Source organism: Malus domestica, chromosome 15 (assembly GCF_042453785.1).
Source record: "Malus domestica chromosome 15, GDT2T_hap1".
Lineage (NCBI taxonomy): Eukaryota > Viridiplantae > Streptophyta > Magnoliopsida > Rosales > Rosaceae > Malus > Malus domestica.
The window spans coordinates 53,183,222-53,210,287 of NC_091675.1; the positions used below are offsets into that span (position 1 = coordinate 53,183,222).

Below are 27,066 nucleotides of genomic sequence, written 5' to 3' on the forward strand. Positions count from 1 at the left end.
TGGTGGAACAAGAACTCGAGTTACACCAAAGCACAGGCCTTCCAAACTGACATGGATGAATCAAAAGCAGCACTTTGGTAGAGGAGTGGAACTTAAGACCTAGTTCTTGATGTTGTAGTCAAGTAGAGAAGTTGGTTTTTACTAGAACGTACGAAGAAGTAGAATTTTGATGTTTGAATGTGGTTATGAGAGGAGTATTGGCATGTTTTATGCAATGCTTGCATTAGTTTATTTTTGGAGTTCGTAAATGGCATTGAATCAGATGAATATGTGAAAGTTCACTATGAATATGTGAAAGGAACATAGTGAACTTATGTTTGTGAAAAACCACCGGGCCGGATGATTGGTGCACAGAGAAAGTCGGATTATCAGAGATGAACTTGTTTTTTTGTAATGTTAATGTGATGACGGGTCCTTGTGGATCGAGTCTGGTGTTCAAGTTTTGTGCCGCATTGTTCATAAACGTTATGAGATTTCAGAACACTTCGTTTTTAGATTTCCAACTAAAAATCATCATTGTTATTATACCATGCTAAGAGATTAATGGTTATCTGTAAACCAACAACCACCAACAACCTCCTCCGATGACCTCCTGCCTCCTGCCTCCTGCCGGTCGACTCCTAAAGCATCATACCCATAGTCATCCAAAAACAACTGGAATACTAAAAGTCCTTCAGCGGACTTGGAACTTCAGACCTCAAAGAAAGAAACATTGTTTATCAAACTGGTGTTAATTGGTTCTAAAAAAGAAAGGGCAGCCAGCCACGTGTCAACGACGAACCAAACTGGTGATTGAGGGAGCAGCTGACCTAGCAGTGGTCGCAAGCATCCCTCTTTTCTTACGCACCATGTCACACGGCAGCTGTATGTGCACTAAACAAGTCACCATGCACTCCTTTCTCGATATAAAAATAAACATAGGATTACCAAACGATATCTGATTCGATCCACTTGTTCTTTTCAACGTGCACGGTGAACATCGTTAATCACAACTGGAACGGAGATAAGGAGATGCAACTGGAAATGCAGCGAAGTATTGTTCATTTCGTAAAGCACAAAGCACCCTACTGAAGCTACTCTACATGTTAGCTACTACAAGTCCAACTTTCAAAAGAAAAAGCGTGGCAACGATCATGTTAGCTACTCTACATGAATACATACACAACCCAAACACAACTGGAAAATATATACCTTAACTTTCCGCAGCTCATTTGATTAAAGATACGCGGTACTTTCTGCGGTCAACTGGCCAACAAAATCCAGAAGAACCTGCTCTGTGCTCAACGAACTATTGGCTCTCCATCAGCAGGACCCTGATTGAGTTCTGGTACTGGTGGAACTGCAAGGAAAGGAAACAATGTTTCAGTGTGGAGGAAAATACAATCCAGTAATCCTAAAGCCAGCCTAGCACGGAAAAGAACCGATGTTTCGGTGGCAAGGTAGGGTTAGGGTACCTCTTTCATAATCTCCTCGCATTTACGAGCTAATTCTTTCTGATCAGCTGCCCCAGATTCTTTTATTGATACTGTCTTTGAAGTGATAGAATCCACCTACCAATTGCAATGCTAAAGTATCAATTTGTACATCAGATTGAATGAGAGCGGCTCGTTACTTATAATCTAAGACACAGAAAGTACCTCTTCCACCGCAGCTTCAACAGCTTTTTGCCTTGCTTCTAGATCACGCCTCCTAGATTCCACCTCCAGCTCCACATTATTCAAATCTTTAGAAGCCTCCTCAAACTTCAAATCTCTTTCCCTTTCTAGCTTCTTTTTTAATTCATTCAACTGTTCCACTGGAGAAAAGAAACAGAGTTCTAAACTTTGTAGAACAACTATCAATTTATCCCAACATTTAGCACTATCTACATTTTTCTTCTTTTGATCATAAGCCCTATCGATACGTTAGGAAAGAGGCTCAATATAGTTTTGCAAATGTTATAAAGAATCGAGATTTCTAAACTTCAATTAAGCAATTTACATTGAAATTCATACTAATATCCGTCAGTTAAAACCCTCTCTTCCATATGGCCCCTCAGAAGCAGAAACTACCTTTTCCCTCCCGTTCAACCAGTTTGGCCTGAAGAGACTTGCTTACAACTCCATCATCACTTAGTTTAGCTTTTACAGCCTTAAAGTCTCTGTCGACTGATTTAGCAGAATTAACCTAGCATATAAACAATTGCACGTTATTAAAGAATACGTTTAAAGCAACGCCACTTGTACGGCATGAATAAGAATGTGTACAGTGAAAATCCCTTATCACAAAGATCATTAAGGGATACAAAATTATGGTATGCATACCTGTTCTTGTATAGCTTGCATTTGGGCCAAGTGTTTTGACAATTTCTTAGACACCTGACCAATAAAACTTTACAATGTTATATTATACTAAAGTACACATATTAGTAATTACTAAATTTAAAAAAAAATTAAACATATAATTTTCAGTTTTTGTTAAGCTTCCATGTTTTTGTTTAAGCTTCCATCAACTTACTAAATGTTTAAATTGCATCTTCTAGATCATCTATTTTCGGTAAAACGTATCAGGACATATGCATCACATATAGATCAAGACTGGTGTGCCAGATAGCAACGGCATACTATTTGATAATAGATTACCTTTGTATAAACCTCATCAACAGCGGTCTTCTCCTCCAAGGATTGCTTCGCTGACCTTTCAGCATTTTTCGCCTCCTCACGAACTGATTTCTTCTCTTCTAAAGCCCTCTTTAAGCCCAATAAAAACACAAATCATTTCTTTTAGTTGCAAAACGAGCAAAACTCTGGTGAGCAACCAATGAAACAAAACTAAAGAAACACTGACCACAATCGACAAAATAATAAGCTTACTTTTACCTAGTAAGGTACATAAACAAGTAATTTTACACCCTCATTAGGAAAACGAATAAGATGGAATCGAGTATCATAGGTAAACGGGCAACACAACAAATACTTAAGAAAAATTTCAAGTTAGAACGCTAATGGAAAGGAGAACAGGGGTATAATACAAGGGAGTCGAATGGGTAGAACGATTTATTTGTTATTAGAGGTTTTGTAGAATGGTAGTCGAATGACAACCAGTTCGTGCAGGTACTCTAAATATTCTGAATGCTACAATTCCTCCAGAATGATTCCAAGGTGAGCCGGGAAATATTTTAGTATGAAGGAAATTGAGGCTCTAAAACCAATTGGCCATAGTGGACTGGCCCAACTTCTTGTAAGCCCTTGCAAGCTTTATCTTGAAGAAAAAGTTCCTCTATGTTGTACTACTTGCCAATATTCTTGCAATGGAATAAGGCAAAAGCAGCAATTATTACTAATAATCTTATCTCAAATTCTTCCATCTCCTATCGTGGTCAGTAACAAGTTAAGGTTGTCATATGGATCTCCAAAGCATGACCATATAAAATCTACAAATTGCTTAACTACAGCAAATAAAACTAGAAAAACTCACGAGCCTTGTACACCTAGAGTGGGGATGCAATCAACAGGAATGTAGTAGTACTATTTGGTGAACTGTCATTCAGTAAATAGAACTCGAAGAGAAGATACCTGCAATTTATCTGGTGACTGAACAATTTTTGAGCGCAAATTTGCATTTTCTTGAACACTTTGTACCAAAGAAAACTCTGCACTCGAAACCTGCAGTAAAAGAATAAGCCAGAAGAATAATTACATAAATACATAATTAAAAACATCTGGATGAAGAGTTGATAATTACATAAATTTATACTTAAAAAACATCTGGATGAAGAGTTGATCACAATAAATCAAAATTTAACACGGCATCAATTGAAAAGAAAAAGAATTTTATTAAATGAAGAAACATATACAAATCAGAATAATCTCTGACCTTGTTGAAGACTTGATACTATGTTTAACTGAAGATATGAAAATAAGGACTGGGAGTAATTGTACTTTAAAAGGAAGTTTTAAAACATTTCAGTTGTATCGCCTCTTCAATCCTAATACTTCGGAAAGATTGATCTATGTTGGCCCATCTACTCTCCCTCCTACATACACAAGGTTAGAGTTTTGGGAAGCAACCACATGGCAAATGCACACGCACCAACACACAATGGAAACGGTTGCAGTTAGAATAGACAAGTAGCATGCCCAACTTTAGTCAAGCAAAGGGCCCAATCAAGAATAAGAAATCCAGGCTAACAAATACCACAATGGAAGTAGATGTGTTAGATCATTAAACTACATTTGGTGGATGTCACAAAGACTAAGGAGGACCCGAGCAATTTTATTCTAATCTCACACTTTATAATTCTTTTAATGCCTGTTTGTGAATCTTCATAACAAAATAACTAACGTTCCTAAATTTGTTCCTCATCAAATTCTTAACAATTCAACACTACCAATTACTTAATCTGCAGCAATAACAAAAGCTTTCCTACCAGAGTTTACAATTTATTTGTGTATTTTTATGCTATTTAGAGTATATATCAGTTAGCCAAGCAGTCAATAATCTAACCTTTTCCTCTATTTCTCCAATCTTCTCCTTCAACTTCTGACGAGAAGTTCTCAGTGACTTTTGCTGATTGTTAAGGCCTGAAACAGTTTGGTGCAATTCTTTAACTTTTGCATCTACCTCTTGAACAAGAGGCAACTCCTTTTCTCTTGCTTCATTGTAGTCCGCAATCTCTGCATTCAACTACAACACAAACATCTAGTGAATTGATGCATCTTCAACATTGAACCTTTTAGTTTATTAAAGGAACCTTTTTTATATTAAAGTTACCTGGGAAATTTTGTCCTCCCACCCTTTGCGTTGCTCATCTATGTCAGTTAATTGATCCACGACTTGGGTAAGGGTATTCATTTTTGTCTCTCTGATATGTAACATAAACAACTATCAATTGTGAAAAGCAACTATGATAGAACTATTTAAACCAGAACAATTGAGCTTTTCATATGTGAAACATTTTCTCTTTTCCATTAAGCTCAAAATGGGAAGAACTATTGTCCTTCAGGAGAATTTTGATTTGTGATTCCTTATGAATATATCTGACCCAAAAGAAAATTCCATCTCTCTCTCTCTCTCTCTCTCTCTCTCTCTCTCTCTCTCTCTCTCTCCCCAAAACAAAGGAGGCATCTGCATCTTTAGTGACTCTATGACCATTGTTCATTGAGAGAATGACAAGAAGAACAATCATTTCACATACATTGAGGAATACTTATCACGGAGATTTTTTTTTTGTGATCGATTACGGTAGTTTTAGTTTACCATTAACTGCAAACAAGTAACATCACTGTGTTAAGAACATACGGTCACACAAATTATAACAAGTTTGTTAAGGTTCACAAATTAAATCATCCAACAATGCATCAGTTACATTCAAATCACAATTGGAGACCCCAAACAAGAATTTATCTGAGTAATATAAGTAGTCATCACACACAAGTACTACGAAAAGTAAAATCTTTGAAACGAATAACTAACTACACAATATCTTACCTGTGAAGAGAGAAATTGAGAAGTGCACTGACAAAATATTCAGTCCGATCCGTCTCGGGTTTTATCATATCTTTTAGAGTAAATCTTTTAGGACAATCCACTAAAGCCACCACTTCCTTGATTCTGTTGTATAGCTTCATGGTCCGGACCGAGTCCATGTGAAAATCCGGGTTCTCGAGCTGCTCCAAGGCCGAAAACTCAACCTGCCCATAATCTTCCCTGCATAAATCAGAAACCCCACGAAGATTTGAAGCTCGGACTCTCTCTTCTCTAGTACCAAACATAAAATATTGAAAAACCAAGGCGCCGTTTGATATCCATTTCGTTTTTTCAGTTACCAAACGAGTTTACAATTTTCAAACAAATGAAAACGAAATGGTTATCAAACGGCGCCTAAACATTGATCCTTGTTCATTTTTCGAATGTCAATCGAATGGAGCATCTGGGTCCAAGCCCATCTCTGTAACCACCGAAAACGCAAAACCCCATATACCCAATTGAAATTAAAAGCACGCAAATTAGGGACTTGAATTTCTAGTGAAGTGGACAAATTAGCGGGAAATTTAGGGTTTAAGGAGAGAGAAGTACTCGTGGAAGAAGTCGAGGGAGATGAGGATGCGGGTGTAGAGGTCGGCGACGAAATCAGGATTGGGGTTGACGAGATCGCGGTCGGAAATAACGACGATGTGAGAGTCGGCGAGGATTGTGACGATGTCGGAGCGAGTAAGCTTCGGGTACTCAAACTTCGACATTTCTTTCTTTCCCCAAATCTTTCAGAAACTTGGTAGTTGGTACTGCCGAGTGGCCGAGGAGGGAAAGGCTCAAGAGATATAAAAGGGCAAATGGAACTGAATATTTTCCCGCTCCTTCCGATAATTGAAAAATCTTGTTATTTCGTTGATTTGATAATCATTTTGTTTTCTAAAAATGAAAAAATTTAAAACAAAAATTAAGGAAAAATGATTATCCATCCGTCCTTAAAATTTAAACTTTTATGAGTCAAATGTAAATTTCAAGTTACAAATGAAAGGAATATGACAAAGAGTCGTATTTTTCAGAGTTCGGATGAAATTTTAGTTAATAGGTCCAGAAGTTGGTCTTGAGGCTCGAATTCAATCCTCATAGAAGGCCAAATAAAATGTAACAGGTTCATTGATTGACTTCAAATTTTTGAATGAGAAATGGGACTAAAAGAGAATGAAGACGAAAGCTAAAAATTTTAATTGATTTAAAGAGATTTCATGTTTCGTGCTTTGTTAAAGAGATTTCATGTTTTGTTTATTGAACATGCCCAACTTGCTCACAAGTTTGGCAAAATAGCCTATTCGACACTGCTTTTGTTAAAACATTTGCAAGCTGATCTTCCAACTTAACTCTTGCTATCTCCATAATCTTTTTCGATGTGATGACAATCTCTTGTGGAGGAGTCATGGATTAAAAGAGACTTGTCATACGTCATGTAGTCAGTAGCACCAAAATTAATAATCCAACATGAGTCACAATCTCCTTACGCAACTGGGTTTAGGGTTTAGAGTTTAGGCTTTTCTCAAATTTCCTGAAGCATCTTGATCATCAGAGAGGGATATTTGATCAACAAGAGACAAGATTGCTCCTCTCCCATAATTACAGCGGATTGATGCGATAGACAAATACTTGGCTCTTTCAATGTAAAGGAGTCATTCGTCCTTTTACATATGTTTGCATATACTTATCTTTTTGCGATTTTAACTAATCATTTTGCTAATGTGTCACACTGTAATTTGCAGTTATGTAGAAATAGTGTAAGGTGCCAAGTGATATACACAATAAATAGAGAAAGACAAGGAATCTTGGCATGCATGCTTCCCTCTATAAAGAAACTTGCATATGTAAACTCTTGGAACGTCAATAATACTATGTCATGCGTAAGCGTCTTTCCACAAGATTATAAGATAGTACGACTCTTAAAGAGTGTCATACTGTTGGGCGACCGATCGTGTGGTTCCTCGCGATCATAATACACATCAAAGAGCTAGAGATTCAAGTTTGTTGTTTCAAAGCAGAAGATAGCCCTCACATTCCCTGCATCTCCCAACAACAATTATCGGAATTTAATTTTGCACGCCATTTTTCACCACCCGCACAGCCTTAATTTGTTTATAACCATTGAATTGAACAAATACGAGAACCAGGAGCCAAAAACTGTGCAAAAATTACTCCCCTTTTCGGATTTGAACAACATGAATTAACCATTCCCATATCCCAACTGCAAAGTAGTGCATTCTCTCATTAGACTTCAAACAAAAGTAACCTTATTAGTATGACTGCCAACAAACAAAAGCACCAACTTCACCGTTGGCAATTTGATTCTGCAATCAATAACATACCGACAACGCTGCGTTACACATGAACGACATACGATGGGTAAACATCATCTTCACTAATTCTATGATGGGAAAGGGAAATTTCAAACCTATAGAAACCCCACACCGAAGAACCGTAAAACTCAAACAAATAAAATGCACACGAACTCTCAAAGCAGACAGGAGAATGGAAGAAAAAAATTCGGGGAAAACGGCTACCACAAGAAAGTAGGGAATAGAAGGAAAAGCATATCTCCAGCCTTGAAAAATGGAGGTGGTATTAGGAGGAGGATCACCTGTAAGAATGAACAAAAACACGTATAGAAGGTTAAAGCAATTTGCAAAATAGGGTTCATAGCGTCTTAGGGCACTTGCTACTTTTCTTACCGTAGGGGCATACCTTATAGAACAACGTCCTCCCCCAGGACTTCAGCTATCCCGGCTATAATACACGGGAAGAACATAACGCGGTCTTTGAATTGAAAAAGAATCTCAGCAAAAAAGGCAAGTAGAAAATATTGGTGAAGAATCACAATTCATGGGCTCAATCGAACAGCTTCTTGGAGCAAATGCAACGAGAAGGCAAGCCACTGGCTCAACCGAATAAGCTTTTCGGGACAAATGCAGCTAGGGCATTTGCATAAGCAGGGGAGAGGTTACTCAAAAGGGGCTGCATTTGATGGCCATAGAGGGAAATCAGGTGAGAAAAAGCTCTTCCGATTTGTGCTTTTACTTCAGGAGTTTCAACCGGAGACGCCACAACTTGAGCAAATACATTAATCAATTCAGGGACTAGAGAAAGGATCTGCTTGGAACATAGAATGAGTGCGTAAGAAACTTATGGTCACCTCCATTAAAAAAAGGAAAAGAAACAAGAAAAACAGAAAAGACCAAAAAAGTCCAACTTCTAGGACTACGCAATAGACATGGAGCTTCCATAGAGGGATCCCTCATCGTGTGTATGATATATGTACACATATATTATAAATGTGTGTGTGTACTGTGTATAAAATATATATCTTATCATTTTAATCTACACAAGTTTCAGACTGAAATCATGGAGCAGTGAACTCACCTGAGCATTCGATGATAAAACAAGAGTACAGACGCAACTATACACCGCCATGGACTCTTCACGATCTTCTTTTAGTGGAAGAGCCTTCAAGAAAACAGGAAGTACCTGCAAATTTATTAAGGAGATATATACTTAAAGCTCAGCAAAAGAATAACAAAATGATGGAAGAATGATAACAGTAAGCCCGATAATGTCATCAGGACACTTACCTGATTCAATGGGATAGATTCAGCGTGCACCATTATCATCCTTGCCACTGCACCAGCTGCATTATCCCTGACAGCATCATCTGGCTCAGATTCCCCAAATAGTGGGTAAAGTCCACGCAATATATCACCGTAATATCTGGAAAATGATTAAAGGCCACACTAGCGGAAGGCACATTCTAGGTTTCAACGCCAAACTAATTTCTACAAACAACATAACTTTAAAGATAATATTCGTCACAAATCCTGTAATACCTGAACTCAGAACACCAATCAGAGGATAAAGAAAATTCCAAAGAAAAAATAAGGAACAAGGAAAAGACATTAAAAAGTCTTAACGTAAAAAAAGGATACTTCAACGTCCCCTCGCCCCCATTTTTGCAGAACTCTCCAACACAAAAAGCAGCATTCCTTCTATTGGTGGCGTCTGATGATGCTAGTTCTTTGATTACCAAGGGCATCACCCTCTGAAACCAGACACAAATATCAGAAACTAGCTTAATGTATCCTAGAACTTAATGTACATTCTTAATTTTCTTTTAAAAGAACAATGTATAAGAAATTTGATAAAATTTACATCGACATATCCAGCAATTGGAGCACCCATGTCTTGAGCAACTTCAGCAAGGCAGGCAACAACCATTGTCCGATCTTGCAATGGCCGTGAAGCTCTCTGAACACACCAATAGTTAAATTAGGAAAATACCTATTCTAGCAAAATGCTAGCAAGGTCTCGGAACTAAATTTGATATAATATTTTTGCAACCCACCGCGAATTTCATTAAAGGTTCAAATAGCTTAGCAAAAATAGGTGCAAAATGAGGACCCATTGACTTTGCAAAAGCAGGAAGAAGGTCAGAAACTGCGTCCATAAGTTCTTCATCATGTACAACATCATCGTCATCAATTTCATCATCGGATTCTGTCTGCTGACAAGCTGATTCCTCCCGAAGCAGTACCAGAGTAGCATCAACAACCCGTGGTACATCTGATATTGGATGACATCATTTTATCAGCCTTTAGAAGTTACTTCAACAAATAGGATAACACCCAACTACAAATCATACTTACAAGGCTCAACAACCATATATCCATAATCTTTGATGATATCAGCAAGGCTCATACAAGCTTGAGCAACAACTTCCTTGTCATCATCTTCAGTCATAGTCTTGATATAAGTATTCATCACAGTATCTGCAGATTTTGAAGAGTTTGATTATAATGTAACAGAAAAACCAGGATGAGGACAGGTACAAATATCTTCTGTTTCCAGGTCTTTATCTTACCGAGGATTTCCTTAGCCCTTGCTTGTCCTTCCTGCAAAACAAGAACACAAACATTTAGTACCATACTTTGATACCTAATAATTTCAAATGAAATCTCAACTATAAACCAAGGTGGCACCAAAAAGGAGGGTCCAAGAAGCCATTACAGTACACAGATGAATATGCAACAAACAAGTTTGCAAAACCAAATAACAGTGATCATGACACACTTGCATGTACAGATCAATACTAAATATGTAAATGAAACAGGTGCCATGATTCAACATGGAAGAAGTCAGTAGTTACAGAGAGTGAGAGTGAGAGTGAGAGAGAGAGAGAGAGAGAGAGAGATGATGACCACTAACATTATGATTCTGGTAAACTGCCTGTGCTGCTGTTAAAATATCTGTATTTGAAATTAACCAAACATGAGTTGTTAATGAACAAGTGATATTAATATCATACAATTTACAGAAAAACAAGACAGTGCTCAATGAAAATTAACCAGCTCATCCACATTTCCAGTATCCTTTAAGATAAGTAACCTTTGACAGATAGCATGCAGATACAGACAAAAAGTTTGAACTCACGTTTCAGTGAAATGATTGCTTGTAGCCGAACATCTTCATGGAAATACCCTGAGTGTCGTACTAGGATCTTAAATGATTCCTCCAAATAGCTTAAAAGAAGTCAAAGATCCCAAAATCATATCTTATCGATTAACATTGTATATCCATAAACTTAGAATGCTAACCTAAAGATCAAATAAAATTAGATGTTGGATACACTGCATATGAGGCCTTCGTATGTAGTGCAAATAAGCCAAGAGCTTGAGTCGCAGCTGCTTTTTCATCTAAAACTCCTGTTCTTACGCTGATATTTCGTACTCTTGGCTCATCATGAGCTTCATCATCAGATGAAACTCCACCAAATCCATTAATGTTTTCATCATCAGACTCATCGATGTCCACTGCAGCTCCATCATCAAGATTGCAGGAAGAAAAAGCCAGGGGTACGACATGAGGAAGATACTGTTTTCCAAAGAGGGAAAAATAACTCGTGAAAACGGGCATCAAGTGAATAATTATACTAAGCATAACCCAACTAAAGCCTTTCATACCTGTATAAAGCCATCATCCAAAATTTCTGCCAAATTGCTGAAGAATCCATGAATATACTCCCGAAGTTCACTGAATTCCAATCCAAAACCCTGTGATAACACTAGATGTGTTAACTAACATCATTGAGACAAAATAATCATAGTCAAAGGAATGAGGAAATATAAATTACAGAAATTGCAGCTTCTATATAAGGGGGTAAAATTGGTTCCATCCTAGTTCTCCCCACACACATTGCAACTATTCCAACTAATTCAGTGGCTCTTGCTCGTGAACGAAGATCCTCATCATTACTAAGCACCAAGAAATTTTTCATCAACTCCAAAACCCTTTCAGCATAGGGAACGAATGCCTGTTCTGCAGCAGATGCAACTGAACCAATTGCTGACTGCATTATGATGCAAATCAATAAATTTAAAATAATTCATTGAATATCTAGATAATGTTTAAAAGAATTTACTTCAAACACTTTAGCCCAAAGAAGACCACCATACCATGCACGTCTCCTGCAAATTACGAGGGCTATTATGGAGGGCCCCCAGTAGTTTTCCCATCAACGGATCAAGGAATGGAAGAATTTCCTCACCCATGTTGTCACAAAATGCTGCCAAAGCATAATATGACTTCTCCTGCACATAGAGATTGTTTTAATCATATCAAATACAGAAGAATAAACTACACCAATCTTCTAATCTCCTTCTACTAAACATACCTTCACTTCGTCAGATGCATCCTCGAGGGCATTCAAAATGCAAGGAAGCACACTTTGGTAGTGGGAAACAATTTCAGGTTGCAAATGCTCCGCAAACTGACCCAAAGCAAATGATGCAGCCCCCCTAACCACTTCCTCAGGATCTCTCAGAGCGCCTAAAACAATAAGAAGAACTGGATCCAACTTATCTTTTATCATCTCCAAACAACCCTCTGAAATGACACCTAAAGCGGTAACAGATGCTTCCCGATATTTTGGATTTGCATTTTGACTGCTTAAAGAAGAAAACTCAAAGACAGGGTGGAAAACATGCTTTGGTATGTTCAAAGCCATAGTATCAATAACTTCTGCAGCAGCCCGATCTGGAGCAAGATCATCATCCTTATCTTCATCATTTGATTCAGCGAGCAATGGGCACATAACTTGCAGAATAGGGATGACCAGCTTATGCTTTTTGAGGGAATTGGATTTATACTTTGCTAGCCATGAAACTATCTGAACTGCCTGAGAAGCAACAAAAACAAAAGAAACAAAGATGAGGAATATTAACAGACAGAGAGCCTTTGTTTACCGATGAGAATCAACTTTTTTTTTTGCCACTTCACCTTTCCATTTTTCCCTCATTTAAAAAAAAAAAAAAAAAAAAACTGAAAAGTGCAAAACCCATAGCAGCTCCACTTTCCGTTGGTGTCTGTAATGGCTGCGCTGCCAGAAAATCGCCTCTCTCTCTCTCTCTCTACAACTATCAAATCCGATCAGTAGGAAGCTGACGACCTTTCCAGCCCCCAGATTGCAGGTCAAAACCTGAGGCTGCAACAACCCAAAATCGCAACACAACGCTAGAGATCCCCACATACAACTGAGAGAGCTGATGGGGCTAAGCACCCAAGCAACAGAGAGAGCACATCATCCAGTACACCGGATCTACACGAGATAGTTAGGATCATATCTGAGGGGCAGAGTTGCCAGCCTTTGATCCCACAGTTTGCATAGAGACGAGAAAGAGAGGAAAGAGAGAAATAGCAAGCAGGTGCAAGAGGGAATCCTTGGTGGGAGCTACTATGGTTTTCAGCTGTCTCAGTTTTTCTTTTTCATATCTTGAGGGCCAAAATGAAAAGGAAAGTGACAAAAAAATTTGGTCTCAAATGGAAATTGTTAGGTCCAGTCCCAAACTTATCAGCCTAACCACAGATTGAGAGCATAGAGAAAAGACGAGAAAACTGACCCTGTTTACTAACCTGATGACGTGTATTAGATTCTAAACTTTGACTTGAGCAAACTTCAAGAGAGAATTGCACAATGGATTTAACAGATTCCCCAAGAAGAGGTGCGGGAGATTCAATCAACTCATCAAAAATTTCAAAAGCAATAATAGCAACATCCTCCTCGCCGGCTGCAAGGCATTGTCTTGAAACATTTAAGATGCTGGGTATGAATTCTCGAAACTTCACCTGGATTGGTATGAATACAATAAATGCCAATAAAAACGAACTAATTAGTTACACTGCGAGAAATTTGGGAGAAAATGCAAATAACACAAAAAACAAAATGCCTGTTTGGCATGCTTGACATGAGATGTGGAAAGCATCAGATTACTTGGAATAAAATGCCGAAGGAATACGATTGTCACGTTTGGTCAGTCAGACTTGGGATCTTATGTTGGTATATTTAAGAATGTTGATTAAAGCGTGGTCACTATTTGATCTTCAAATGAATCCTAAAATTATAACCGACTATCACCTGTGGTTTTGATGAGAGAGTAATTTTCTCTTGTGAAAATTTTATTTAAGGATTCAAAGAGGAAATTTAATCCTCTGTTCCCAGTGAGTTAAATAATAAATTACATCACAGCCTCACTAAAAATTACGTTCTGAAATGCTATTTTTCATCAACCATACAGCGCATAGCCAGCCAAGATCAGATTCCATGAAATTCAAGCATCAGGTATACTTAAAGAAAGATGTAACAGCCAATGAATATATGATCAAGTTCAATAGAATAAAAAATCAAAGGAAAAATTACCAGAGGTCTGTCAAATACAAAACAATACAGTGTAATCTAAGACAAATGAATCTATGAGCTAAACCAAAATTTATCTCACCAAAACCAGTCAAGAGCACGTTCCATCATACCAACAGAAGACTGAATTTATTTGTATATTTTTCTAAACCAAGAAAGAGAAACTCTTGTTGTTAAGGTGATGGAACCTTATAAATAATAGGTGATGGATCCTTATAAATAATTCAATAGTTGCTTTAGTTTATATTTCAAAAGCCTTATCTGTTTGGTGATTTTTGTGTTTAAATTTTTTTAATTGAATTGTTTAAAAAAAATGCATTGTGCTATCAAACATGCTGAGTAGTAAACACATAGTAATTCACGGGAACTTTAAATCTTCAACATCATTTTAGGTTATCCAACTTACCCAAGTATAAAGGACAAACAGAAACAGATAATCAATATTGAAGAACATATTGCTCATAAAAGAATTTATTTGTGATATAAAGAGACAGCATGAATACAAACTCACCACTTCAACCCCATCATGAGTGAATTCCAGAAAAGACCCTACAGCCCTGGCATAACAATTTCAACAATTCAAATGAGAAAACACAAGCTAATCACTTATTAGAAAAAGAAGCATAAATATATCAAATTCATGAATATACTAAGCATTACTTGAGTGCAGCAACTCTGACGCGGTTGCTTGTCTCATCCTGCAGGCATTTCAACAGAAGAGCTTGCAAATCTGCGAAATGTGGCCGAAAAGTATTCCCTATTGTTTCAGTCAAAGAGCTGAACAGGATCAAAGCCACCTTATTTCAACAAAGCAAAACCAACCGTATAAATCAGTATATTGAATCTGACCTACATACCAGCATAAACAAGAGTGTGCATTCACAGTTGAAGGATGGATTACAAAAGTGGATAAGATGTCAGCAAAGTAAAAACAAAGCCAAAAATAAAATAAAAATCAGTGAAACAAAAAATGAAATACCCCTAAAAAGCAGCTATGAAAAATCCATAGCAGGTTTCCAATCAAGCAAAATAGCTGAAAAAAAAAGTCTTTAAAATCCTGAAGATCATAAACAAACTTTCTCCAATAACTCCTCTCTGCTGATTCCCACAAAATCCTCAAAAAATAATCCTATTTCTTTCCATCCATATTTACCCATAACACAGCCAAAAAATACAACCCCATAAAGTCCTGGTTTTCTACCACTTTCCTGGTATTTTTATTTTATGCTTCTCTCATATAAAAGCAACACAATCTCTGGAAATAACCCATCTCCTCTCAAAGCTTCAGAACCACCAGATAATGTAAAAAGACATGATCAACAGATTCTAGACAATGCTTGCAAAGGATGCACCTTTGAGGGCGTTAGTTTAGTGGGTCTCCTTTCCGGAAGCATTTTGCGCATTTTAACCTTCCCCGGAGCCCCTAACCAGGTAAAGACTTTCACACTGGGGAACTTTAGACTTCCCAATCAAACCATGTGGCTGAAAAACCATATATGTATCATATTTAACTATTTAACCAAAGGACAGTAATAGGATTTGATGGAAAAGCTTCCCAATGATTCCAGACTCAGCTCTTGAAGAATATAACCATATCTGTTTTATTCTTAACAGCAAAGCCAATAATTCTCGTACCTCCACATCACACAAATTCCTTTGATAGCTCAATTCATAGACCATCCATTTCCACTCAATATAAGTTAATCAAGTTCACCTGATTAAGTCATTTAATGGTTTAGAACAGTGGTATAGCTGCAAAAGTGAAGGTTTTCTGTTGTTTGTTGCCCAAAGAATAAACAGAAACTTGTGATATCTTCCAAACATATGCTCATCAATTCTTCTCCACCCTTTTTTGTATTTCTCTTTCACATTACAAAAATGGGTCACATTGCCACACCTGTTTGGAGTGGTGTGCAATTGACCAAGAAATAGTTACCTATTGATGGCTTGGATTACTTGGGATTTAAGATAAATAAGAAGGAAACTACTGTATGGAGATGCTTAATTTGGGCGGCAGTCAATTATTTTTTCCGACAAACTCAAAGATTTTATTAAGAGACAACAATAACGATATATAGCAGACAATATGTCCAATAAAAAAGTGCAGAACCCCTTTAACATATGAGCTGTTAAACAGCATATAAAAAGGTCCAACAAAAACAATACAGCACTATCCCAATCAGCTGCCTTCTAATCCGCAGTAATAGGGAAGAATGATACATCCCAAAAGAAATTGCAGCCCACAATGATACCCAATTGCAACCATTATGCTCAAGCCTTCCACTTCCCCACTAGAATCTCCAATAATCCTATTATTTAGTCCTATACGAAATACCCCAAACTAGCCAAGAAACCACCTTCAAAAGATTCTTGTTATGTTCCCATACTCCGAAAACTATAATGCATAAGGTTTCTCAACAAGCATAATCACACAACTCATGAATCACCCCGGCTACATTAGCTTCCATACACAATTTATGCCACAACTTTGGACATTGTAGGGCAATGAAGGGAATAAGCGGTCAAACTTTCAGCTTCCATTTTGCAAATAATGCACCAAAGGTTTAGGCTTACCAACCATTACGCCTCCTCATGTGAGTAATGTCACAAGTGTTCATGAACTTTCAGGATTACAATTATATAGAGCGCAATGAAGTTAACATGGGGAAAGATATAGAGAGTGCAACAAGAAAAAGAAAAGGGCTTTTTTCAGAACACAACGGATATTACCTCTCTATGTTCTTCCTGTGCACTCTGACTACATTGAAACAGAAAGGGCAACAAATCCGGCCATTCTCCAGCCGGGACCGCATATTTTGCCACGACGCTAACCACATTGGCACTGGCTCTCCTCACCGGCGGACTGCATAAACACCACGAAGATCAATAAGCAAACCATTTTGAACGCAAAGCAAATAAATGACACTGACACACAAGCTCAAGCAATTAAGCATCACCCGAAATCGAAAACAAAGCAATCGATATAAATTCAGACCTGTGCTCCATTGTGATGCTCTCAATGAGGGACTGCTTAACGAGGTGTTTACTCTGAGGAGAGAGCTTGGCCCAGTGTCCAGTGATCTTCTTCCTCAGAAGCACGGCGGCCAATTGCCGCACGTTCGGCGTCTTGGCGGTGCGGAGGTGCTGTACGAGCGCAGGAACCACCTGAGGGTCCTTGGCCAACCGCTTTATCTGGTCCTCCGCCTGCCGCCGGGCGTCGTTGTCCGGCATCAGGAATTGTATCAGCAAAAGCTCCAGTGACTGCGACATGTCGTCTGCTCTAGTCTCTCTCAGTCTCTCTCAGTCTCTCCGTATACCTAGGGTTTCTGGTATCGTTCGTGCGACGCCGTTTCGGGTGGGCCAAGTTTCCAGCGAGGGGAAATGGAGGTTTAGTGCGAGGGTTTTTTTATTAGGTTTTTGGAGAGGGAGTCTCTGCTGCTGCTGCCGCCGCTTTGCTTCGGAGTGAAGGCTTTATATACGTTGTGGGGACGCTCTGGACAGACAAGTGGCTCGTAATTTCGTAACATCGGATATACGGTTGTCGCCCGTGGACCCATGCCTTGTGCAATACTTGGCAACGACTCCTCACCTCAAAATACTCCGTCAACGAACATAATATTATTATTATAATCGAAACCGTTTATATTATAAATTATGATGTAAAAATATTTTCTTTAGAAAAATTAATTAAAACAAAAATTGTTTGGTCGATTAACTATAACAAACAGATAAACAATTTGTAATACTTTTATATGTTATTATCAATTTTTTATACCGTTCGATGACTAACGATTATATATTTTATTAATTATTTGTAGAGATTATTATGAATACAAAACTCTATGAATTGACAACTAAGTATTTTGAGGGAGACTTCTTTGAAACCTTGAGAAGGCATTCGAAACAAAAAGTTTTATTTACAACATTCATTCACCTACTTGAACTCAACCTTCAGAAATTTATAGGTGTCTTATTTTACTTCTGACCACCAAGTTCGTTAATAAATCTATTAAAATGGTTTGCATGGCGCAAATGTAACGCGTTGTTGTTAAGATGTGCGTCACATGTGCACATAAAATTTGTTAGATTCTTATTTTTCTTATTTTAAAAAGAAATTTTGAATTCAAAACACCAGACTGTTATTGATTTTTTATAGCCAAATTGTACTTATTGTCACACATCTCAGCAACAATGGGTCCTAGTTTTGACATATATATAGTTTTGACAAATTTGTTAATGGGTTTGGACACAATGGAGCAAAGTGAAAAATGAAGGGAAATCTTTGAGATTCTAGCATGGGATTTCATAATGATTATCATGCATATTCAAATCAAATTTAATATACGAAAGCAGCGGAAGCATTTATAACATATTATCAAAGCTATAGTCATGCAAATCCCCTTCAAGGTTCATAGGTTTATATATAATGCATCAAAACATTTTAAAGAATCAAGAACAAAGTGAAGGTTAGTCTTATACCTCTTAATCTAGACTTGAGACCAAGCATGGACCACCTCCAAGCCCTTTGCTCCTTGAAATCCTTGAGCCTAGATTCCCTCCTTGCCTCCTCCACTTTGTTACAATGAGTGCTCCTAGGTTCTCTTCAAGTTCCCAAAGTAGGAAACCTCTAAAGATCCTCACCCACAAGTGTAGTGAGAAGGATGAAGGAATAACCAAAATAGTGAAAGATTGTTAGCTAAATCACCCTCTTTGGTGGCCGGCCTTTGTGGTCTTAGAGAGCTATTTTCTTTTGCCTCTTTGTTGTTCAAAAACTCACAAAAACCCTAATGAACAATATCTCTATAAAGTTCCTTATATAGACAAAAGAAACCTAGTCAACACTTGACTAAATATCTCACCCTTTCCACCTTAAAGTGGCCGGCCTCTTTGTTGTTTGTTTGGGCTTTGGGCTTTTATTATTTCAAGTCATCCAATGCTTGAATAAAAGTCCAATGGGTTTAGGCCCAATTGGCCCAATTAAACCCTAACGTTTCTTAAGCCCAAAATGATCTTTATCGCTTTTATGATTTCTTTAGACGTTCTAAATTAATCACAACAATTAATTAATCCAATTAATTATTTCCATCATCCATTAGTTACTCACTACAATAGTGTTTTGGTGAACAATCTTTTAGGTTCTAATTAGCAAGGCAGTGAGGTGATTGGCATCAATCCAATTGCTTATATTTAATTCAATCACTTAGTGAATTAAAACTTCATTTTAATTCACATTTCTTCTTTGACGACTACATTTAATCATCTAGAAGAACTCACAAGCTATGAGTGACATCTAACCATATGTCATATCTACCCAAGCTAATGTAGAAGTTTATTCGAAGAACCTAGTCAGTTGGAATTACAATGTAATTCAATCCTTCTCTAATACAATACTCTCAATCACATCATTAGGGTATGGATATATCATGTCAAACCCCTAATGTGATTATTCCTTCTTATATGATTCAATTGAGTCGTATAGGAACGCTTTCCTTTATTACGCTCGATACTTCGGCCGAAGATTCCCGAATCATATCTTAGAGTATTCTTCCTCTCTTATCGAGGATTAGAGATTCCTTGTTGCGCATACACTTGCCTTCATGACTAAGTGGCTTAACCCCAATTATGCCGTGGACACCCTCGAATAGGGAGACTTTGACATAATCAAAGATTAAGTACTTAACCACAAGACAACGACGATGCCTCAGGTCTAAGGATTACTTACATCTTTCCAACCATTAGAGTTACTTGCTTGACATGTGAGTAGACCTCCATGCAAGTACTCTCGTTCGATTGTGTTCAGTGAACTCATTCCCTTAATGAGCACCTACATACTTGTCTTAGTTTTACAACACGAATGGGATGAGACTTTCCATCCTTCCAATTGAAGCAGACATAGTATGTACCGGTCTACGCATTGTTAGTATCCCTCCGACAATCCAATGACCAGGAACCTTTTGGACATCTGGTTATGTGAAGAAGGTCTCTGTAGTCTAACATCATTAGATTACTTCTTCAATCGATCCATTGTCCATGGATACACTATTTAGGACATATATCGTTTATTGAGATAGTCCTAATTCGTGTCTTTGCCATTTGATGTATAAGATTCATCCATACATCCATTCATTTGTCTTGAAAGATTTCTTCCAAAGATTGACTTTCAGGGCATATTTCCAACAATCTCCCACTTGCACTAAAGTCAATCACTAGTGTATCTTATACATCTTGTCGAGAGAGTTTATGCTCGTAGGTTAACTTGGTTATGTATTAATCTCTTTTACATTTAAAAGGGATTTACTTATCAAATGTTTCCAAAACATTTGATGATGTCTCTTTAATGTGTTCGAATACTTTGATGAGACCTTGATTCCATGGCTTGAGCTATCGCCCCATTACGTCGTAGTACTCTACTAACGACCTTATGGTTTGGATTCAATCATGGGTTCTAAAAGAACCCCTTTTATTCAAAACACCTTTTGAAGCAGTTTCTAAAACTATATATCTACATATATTTCGTTTGTATACTTTATACAAACTTTGCTCCAAGCTTGAGACCATTGTAGTACAATACTAACAATTCATCCATATGATTAGTACTTCATCCATCATGAAGTTCCATTTGTTAAAATGGCTTATTTTCACTTTGGTTAACAACCTAAGTGAATGCACGCTTCCAGAGTCCCACTCTGATGTTTCTTTCTTAAAGGCAATAATACTCTATCAGTTGCTTTGGTTCTGATCCTAGGATATAGTAATATCTTAAAGTGATAAACTCAGTGGTTTCTTCGCCTTTGGATATCTACTTCACAAGTCAATACATGTGTCCCTTTTGTGATTTTATGACACATTCATTATAAGGGTTATGAAAGTGATTTCCTATCACATAGGAAAATGCTTTCTTAAATCTTCAACATTTGAGATTTAATTCCCATATAACATTATTGAGATAGCCTTGCTATATTAGTAAGTCCAATTTCAAGTTTATACTTTAAAATTGACCGTGTCATGTTTTGTCATTTTCGAGTAACATCTTGTTGCTCAAATTATGACATCACTCCCACTGGCCTTGTTGTAACTTAGCATTCATTCAAAATTAACAATTATATTTTCTTGATTTGAATGCATATTGCTCCCACTAACTTGTCTTGGATCCGTTGAGAATCATTGAGATCCATTAGCTTATTGATGATGTCTCAACAATTTTGAGACCATCAACAACCCTAGCCAACACAAGTTATTTAAACGAATCACATACAAAAGAATTCCTTCTAAAGTAATTCCTTTTGAATATGTGACTTGTTTTATCAAGTCTATTCATTTAATTATACGATGTCATACACCATACTACAAGTTTTAGTCATACTAAGACCTTTAATGTAGTCATATAAGAATTATCCAATTCCTTAGTGGAAGCATGGCTCCTACTAAGGATATAGATACTCAACCATTCCTTCTAGGTGGTTGATATAATTCTCTATCAAAACTACATAGAGCAATATCGTTACATGAGATGTTGAATTTGGATTGTCTTGTTGTTAAACCATATGTTGTGACTCATTTTGAAACTTATTCCCTTTTGTTTCATCAACTTGTCCATATGCTTTGTTATTAGCATGTTCTCATAAAAGAGAATGATGGACAACTCCCAACATATAACCATTTTATGCTAGGTTGACGAAACCAACATTCAAAGACTATTCTTTAAATGTTACACAACATAGAATTTTAACGTTTGAAGAGCTTGAGTCCTTTTAACAATTAAAATTACAAACTCTTAATAATAGTCATGTACTATTATTCTTTAGACAACTATAAACCAATCACATTCAAGTTTATATCCATTTTCACACCTCCCACTATTTCTCATGACTTTAATGAGAAATCATTTCATACATTCAAAATGTATAAAAGTGGATTATATTGGTAGAAGACATTGTGTAGTAGCTTTGAAACATTTCAAGCTTATTTGTTTCAATCTTCACTAAGTTTAATGTCTTGTTATTTAAGTGACTAAAGTCTTTAAACCTTTTATAGATTTAGACACTTCTTTCTTGGTTTAATCACTAACACAATTGACATTTTAAAACTATTTTAAGAATGCCCAATTAATTGTTCAAAACTACTAATTGAATCAAGAGTGATCTTGATCATTGTGTTTCAAGTAATAACCATATAAGAAACGTTTTTCTTATTACTTATATCATTGTAATGTGATCTTCCTTTTCTTCAAGAAAGGATTCTCTAGACTTTTGTCAATTCATATAGAACTCATAAGTAGACAAATGGAACCAAATCTAAAGATTCATTGTATCCTTTTATGTCCTACATGTGAGATCTATCCATAATTGATAAATCTAAAGTTTGGTTTATCATATTACAATTAAGTGATATAACTCTTGTATCTTATCTAGGATACAACAAGACAATTTTCAATTCATAACACTACTTTAAGGAAATAATATATTAAAAAGGCATACTTCACATTACATTAATATGATAGTTCAAACATTCATAATGTTTAATACAAAAAGTATTAGCTCTATACATTTAGAGACTAACATAAATACCTTTATACATTTAGGCACTATATAGTGGTCTTCCATCACATGAAGCCACATAATAAATTCTTATCAAAATAAGAAAGTTTAAAGACAATCTTTAATGCCTAATAAACTTCCTAAGTAGTGAGCAAAAAACATAGTGGCCGAACCCTTCACCACATTTTCTTGCTTGTTCTTCTTCTACTTGGCTTATCCACCTATATACAATTATACAAGTGATTAGCCCTTTATATCAAATATAAATATTTAGAAGATCTAACATTTAGAATTGAAGATAAGGACATAAACCATACCTTGTGGCTTGTCCTTAAGACTTGCAAGGTATAACCTGCAATTCCTCCTCCAATGCCCCTCCTTTCCACAGTGGTGGCAAGTCCCTTTGGGCTCTTTTGCCTTCTTTTTCCTCACTCCTCCTTTTGGCTTAGGAGTGGGGGACTTCTTCTCCTTCCCTTTGCCTTTGCCTTGCGGCATGGCCTTGGAAGAGGATGGCTTATTGTAGGCTACTGCAGCAGTCCCTACAACGCTCTCTTTCTTCATAGTCTTCTCGGCAGTCACTAACATATTTAGTAACTCAGAGAGAGAACTATCCATCTTATTCATATTGTAGTTCATTACGAACTGCGCAAATGAATCAGAAAGAGAAGCCAATACGAAGTCCTGGGCCAATTCCCCGTCAAGTGGAGTACCAAGGTTCTCCAATTGTTCAATGAATCCTATCATCTTTAGTACATGTTGGTGTACTGGAGCCCCCTTGACCATCTTGGTCTTTACAAGTTCACAAACAGTGCTAAAGCGACGGTTGCGCGTCCCTTCGCCATATAACTCCGTAAGATGGAGTATTATGGAAAATGCACTATCCATGCCCTCGTGCTGTCTCTGTAGCTCCTCATTCATGGAAGCCAACAGATAGCACTTGGCTTGTATATCATCCTCAACGTGCTTGTCATACTTAGCACGCTCATCCTCAGTAGCCTCAGGGCTTAGAGGTATGTGAGGTGGAGCCTTGTCTAGTACGTAAACAATCTTCTCCAATGTTAGGAGAATCTTGACATTACGATACCATGATGGGAAATTGTGCCCCTCTAGGCAATGTTTGTCGAGTATTTTCGCAAGTGTGCTTCCAACCATATCTATATACATAAACAAATAAAATAATTAGATTGATTGTTGTTTAAGTCAAACGATTCGGGTCTTTAAACCGAATGACACCACCCACCATTTTTGGCAAATTCCATATCCCCCATAATGGAATCCGGGAGATTTCAAAGAAAGCTCCTAGCGGGTTATGGGAGGCTCACTATTACCAAGCCCACCTCACGATGATACGATGTTTGGCTAGCAACAATAATAATGAGAGGGTACAATTACCCATTCACAACAACCTCTTGTGATTACCCATCTTTTTGGCCTCTAGAAAATAATACCTCACGATGATACGATGTTGGCATTATGTTTCTTAGTTAAGTTCTTTCCCACCATGCCGGTTTAGCTAGGGGTTCAAGCATGACCTCACGATGATACGATGTTTGGCCATACTCGTTGCCTACCTTAACCTCATCAAATGTTTTAAATAAACTCCTCATGAATATAAGCATGCACTTTGTCACTTCCCCATGATAGGGTGAAGGTGGTGTACAAGTCATAAACGCTTGGAGCCTACCACGGTGGAAGGCCACGAAAAAGTGTTCTAAGCACTCTTACGCTTTCAACTTAATATTTGTTTGGTTGAGGGATTTTAAGGTCTCATCAATTTTATTTATTTAATCACAATCAAATAAATAATGTCCTATTACAACTACTAGTCCAAAGTTAATGAATTTAGTAGCATATAATATCCCCACTATTTGTTTTCATAAAACAAATCAATATCAAAACATTTTTCAAAATATTAGAGATATATATAACTACTAATTGTATTTATTATAGTCTAGTAGCGTATGATACTCCCACTAATTTGTTTTGAGAAAAACAAATCAATATCAAAAACGAATTTTTCAAATATTGGAAGTAACTACTACTACTAAGGTTTTTGCATTCCTTTGAAATTGGACTTTATAGTTATCTTAGGCTCTTGGATGACTATGGACTTATTAGGTTATTGCAACAACGAGCCATCATTGTTGAATATAAACTCGGGGAGGTTGTGTCAATTTAATTACGTGCTTATCAATCCAATTAAAACCATTTTCATTGAGCCATTAGAAATGAAAGACAATCATTCATTGCTAATTTGGGCATTGGACCCTTTTAATCTTTAATCTCATGTCAAACCCCTCTTTTAGTTATGTCTCATTTACCAATAGTTAAAGAAACTCTAGTCTAGCACTAGAGGGAATCCACTAACGAATAGAGATTAAGAAGTAATAAGAATTACAAACCGATTTGTACAAATTCCTATAAATTACATATACTAAAAGGGGAGAGAAAGATTAACGTCAAACGTGACAAGGTCCAATTAAACAGTAATTAAAATACATTCCCAAGGTTCAAACAATTTGATTTTAACGCCTTATCATATAGCTCAATTATCGTTTAAGGCATAAGTCCAAAGTCATCCATTTCATAACTACTTAAACACATTTAAATAATCATGATGGAATGCAACATAAACATTTAGATTTAGGGCATATGGGCATAATAATATTATGAGTTTAAACAACTAACAAAATTAAAATCAAATATTTTAACTTTCTAGTTAGTAGGGGCCTAAATGTAAATATGAAAAGTTAGGGGTAAAACCGTAAATATTTCAAAGTAAATATCAACTTTTCAAAGATTACAAAATAGCCCCACAAGTGGATAAATCCACTAGGGAGGCCGGCCATTCAATGGGAGGGTGGGAAGTCTCACCTACATGCTACAATTTAATGCAAAGTATAAAAAAATCCAAATTTGCATGTCACTTGGTTTTGGCATTAAAAGGCTTTAATGAGAAAGGTGATGGAAATCTCCTAGACAAGTCTAGGGTTTTTATAAGTTTTAATATGGTTATGGATGGTAAGAACATCATCCAAAACCATAAAACTATGCATGAAAACCAATTAAAACCATTTTCACCCAAAACCAAACCATGAACACCAAGAACAAAACCATGAACACAATTTCAAGATTTGTACATTCTTGGTGATTTTTCAAACCCAAAAACAAAAGTGACAAGAACACTTCTTTTAAGCTTTAATAGGATGTGTGAGTGGTTTACAATAAAACACAAACACAACCCAAAACCACTCCCAAAACCGTGCCTACCCTTAGCAACAAAACCCCAAATTTTGTTCATGACTTATTCTTCATTTATGCATACAAAACAACTTTTACATGCATATCTTTTTCAACTCTTGATTTACATTTTTCAACCATTGAAAAACAAAAGACAAACATACTTTTAAATGAAGAAATAATATGTCAAACTAGTTCTAAACTCATTTTTCATTCATGCATACAAAACACTTTTGCATACATATCTTTCTCAACTTTTGACTAACATTTTTCAACTATTGAAAAAACAAAAGATAAACATACTTTGAATGAAACAATACTATGTCATACATAACATTAATACCCATATGCATAAAATCCAAAAGGACACATTATACATAAACCTTTGGCTCTGATACCACTTGAAGGGAAATCTTTGAGATTCTAGCATGGGATTTCATAATGACTATCATGCATATTCAAATCAAATTTAATATACGAAAGCAGCGGAAGCATTTATAACATATTATCAAAGCTATAGTCATGCAAATCCCCTTCAAGGTTCATAGGTTTATATATAATGCATCAAAACATTTTAAAGAATCAAGAACAAAGTGAAGGTTAGTCTTATACCTCTTGATCTAGACTTGAGACCAAGCATGGGCCACCTCCAAGCCCTTTGCTCCTTGAAATCCTTGAGCCTAGCTTCCCTCCTTGCTTCCTCCACTTTGTTACAATGAGTGCTCCTAGGTTCTCTTCAAGTTCCCAAAGTAGGAAACCTCTAAAGATCCTCACCCACAAGTGTAGTGAGAAGGATGAAGGAATAACCAAAAGAGTGAAAGATTGTTAGCTAAATCACCCTCTTTGGTGGCCGGCCTTTGTGGTCTTAGAGAGCTATTTTCTTTTGCCTCTTTGTTGTTCAAAAACTCACAAAAACCCTAATGAACAATATCTCTATAAAGTTCCTTATATAGACAAAAGAAACCTAGTCAACACTTGACTAAATATCTCACCCTTTCCACCTTTAAGTGGCCGGCCTCTTTGTTGTTTGTTTGGGCTTTGGGCTTTTATTATTTCAAGTCATCCAATGCTTGAATAAAAGCC

The 27,066-nt window shown here is 36.8% G+C and overlaps 2 protein-coding genes across 4 annotated transcripts; both read right to left on the minus strand.

Annotated features, from left to right (window-relative positions):
• Window positions 1–1,024: 1,024 nt before the first annotated feature.
• Window positions 1,025–6,332, minus strand: LOC103416438 (kinetochore protein NUF2 homolog). Of its 2 annotated transcripts, XR_011576514.1 has the most exons (12): window positions 6,058–6,332; window positions 5,470–5,688; window positions 4,753–4,843; window positions 4,486–4,665; window positions 3,555–3,644; window positions 2,622–2,729; window positions 2,304–2,357; window positions 2,052–2,166; window positions 1,638–1,795; window positions 1,455–1,550; window positions 1,145–1,339; window positions 1,025–1,064 (listed from the first exon to the last, which is right to left on the minus strand). XR_011576514.1 is itself a non-coding variant. In XM_029095140.2 (11 exons), the coding sequence occupies exons 1-11, from the start codon at window positions 6,219–6,221 to the stop codon at window positions 1,289–1,291; spliced, it is 1,326 nt and encodes a 441-aa protein (XP_028950973.1). In that variant the 5' UTR covers window positions 6,222–6,332; the 3' UTR covers window positions 1,025–1,288. The 2 variants fall into 2 exon arrangements, 1 of the variants encoding a protein (XP_028950973.1); XM_029095140.2 differs by having other exon boundaries at window positions 1,025–1,339.
• Window positions 6,333–7,706: 1,374 nt separating this feature from the next.
• LOC103409691 (uncharacterized) lies at window positions 7,707–17,709 on the minus strand. 2 transcript variants are annotated; one of them, XM_029095137.2, is made up of 21 exons: window positions 17,202–17,709; window positions 16,937–17,069; window positions 14,867–15,003; window positions 14,718–14,763; window positions 13,426–13,638; window positions 12,188–12,691; window positions 11,970–12,104; window positions 11,648–11,863; window positions 11,478–11,567; window positions 11,144–11,388; window positions 10,948–11,036; window positions 10,723–10,763; window positions 10,379–10,409; window positions 10,164–10,286; window positions 9,863–10,080; window positions 9,670–9,765; window positions 9,447–9,559; window positions 9,096–9,231; window positions 8,887–8,991; window positions 8,212–8,616; window positions 7,707–8,107 (listed from the first exon to the last, which is right to left on the minus strand). In XM_029095137.2, exons 1-20 carry the CDS (start codon window positions 17,474–17,476, stop codon window positions 8,407–8,409), a joined length of 3,156 nt encoding a protein of 1,051 aa, XP_028950970.1. In that variant the 5' UTR covers window positions 17,477–17,709; the 3' UTR covers window positions 7,707–8,107; window positions 8,212–8,406. The 2 variants fall into 2 exon arrangements, with proteins under 2 accessions (XP_028950970.1, XP_028950969.1); XM_029095136.2 differs by having other exon boundaries at window positions 8,199–8,616.
• Window positions 17,710–27,066: the final 9,357 nt, after the last annotated feature.

Coding starts and splice junctions, on each gene's coding strand:
- LOC103416438 (XM_029095140.2), bottom strand. CDS start 6,221: ATGTCGAAGTTTGAGTACCCGAAGCTTACTCGCTCCGACATCGTCACA. Junction 2,358..2,621: donor TTGATGAGGTTTATACAAAG/GTAATCTATTAT, acceptor TTTATTGGTCAG/GTGTCTAAGAAATTGTCAAA. Junction 1,551..1,637: donor TTGAAGCTGCGGTGGAAGAG/GTACTTTCTGTG, acceptor TGCAATTGGTAG/GTGGATTCTATCACTTCAAA.
- LOC103409691 (XM_029095137.2), bottom strand. CDS start 17,476: ATGTCGCAGTCACTGGAGCTTTTGCTGATACAATTCCTGATGCCGGAC. Junction 10,287..10,378: donor AAGGGCTAAGGAAATCCTCG/GTAAGATAAAGA, acceptor CAAAATCTGCAG/ATACTGTGATGAATACTTAT. Junction 8,992..9,095: donor AATCTATCCCATTGAATCAG/GTAAGTGTCCTG, acceptor ATAAATTTGCAG/GTACTTCCTGTTTTCTTGAA.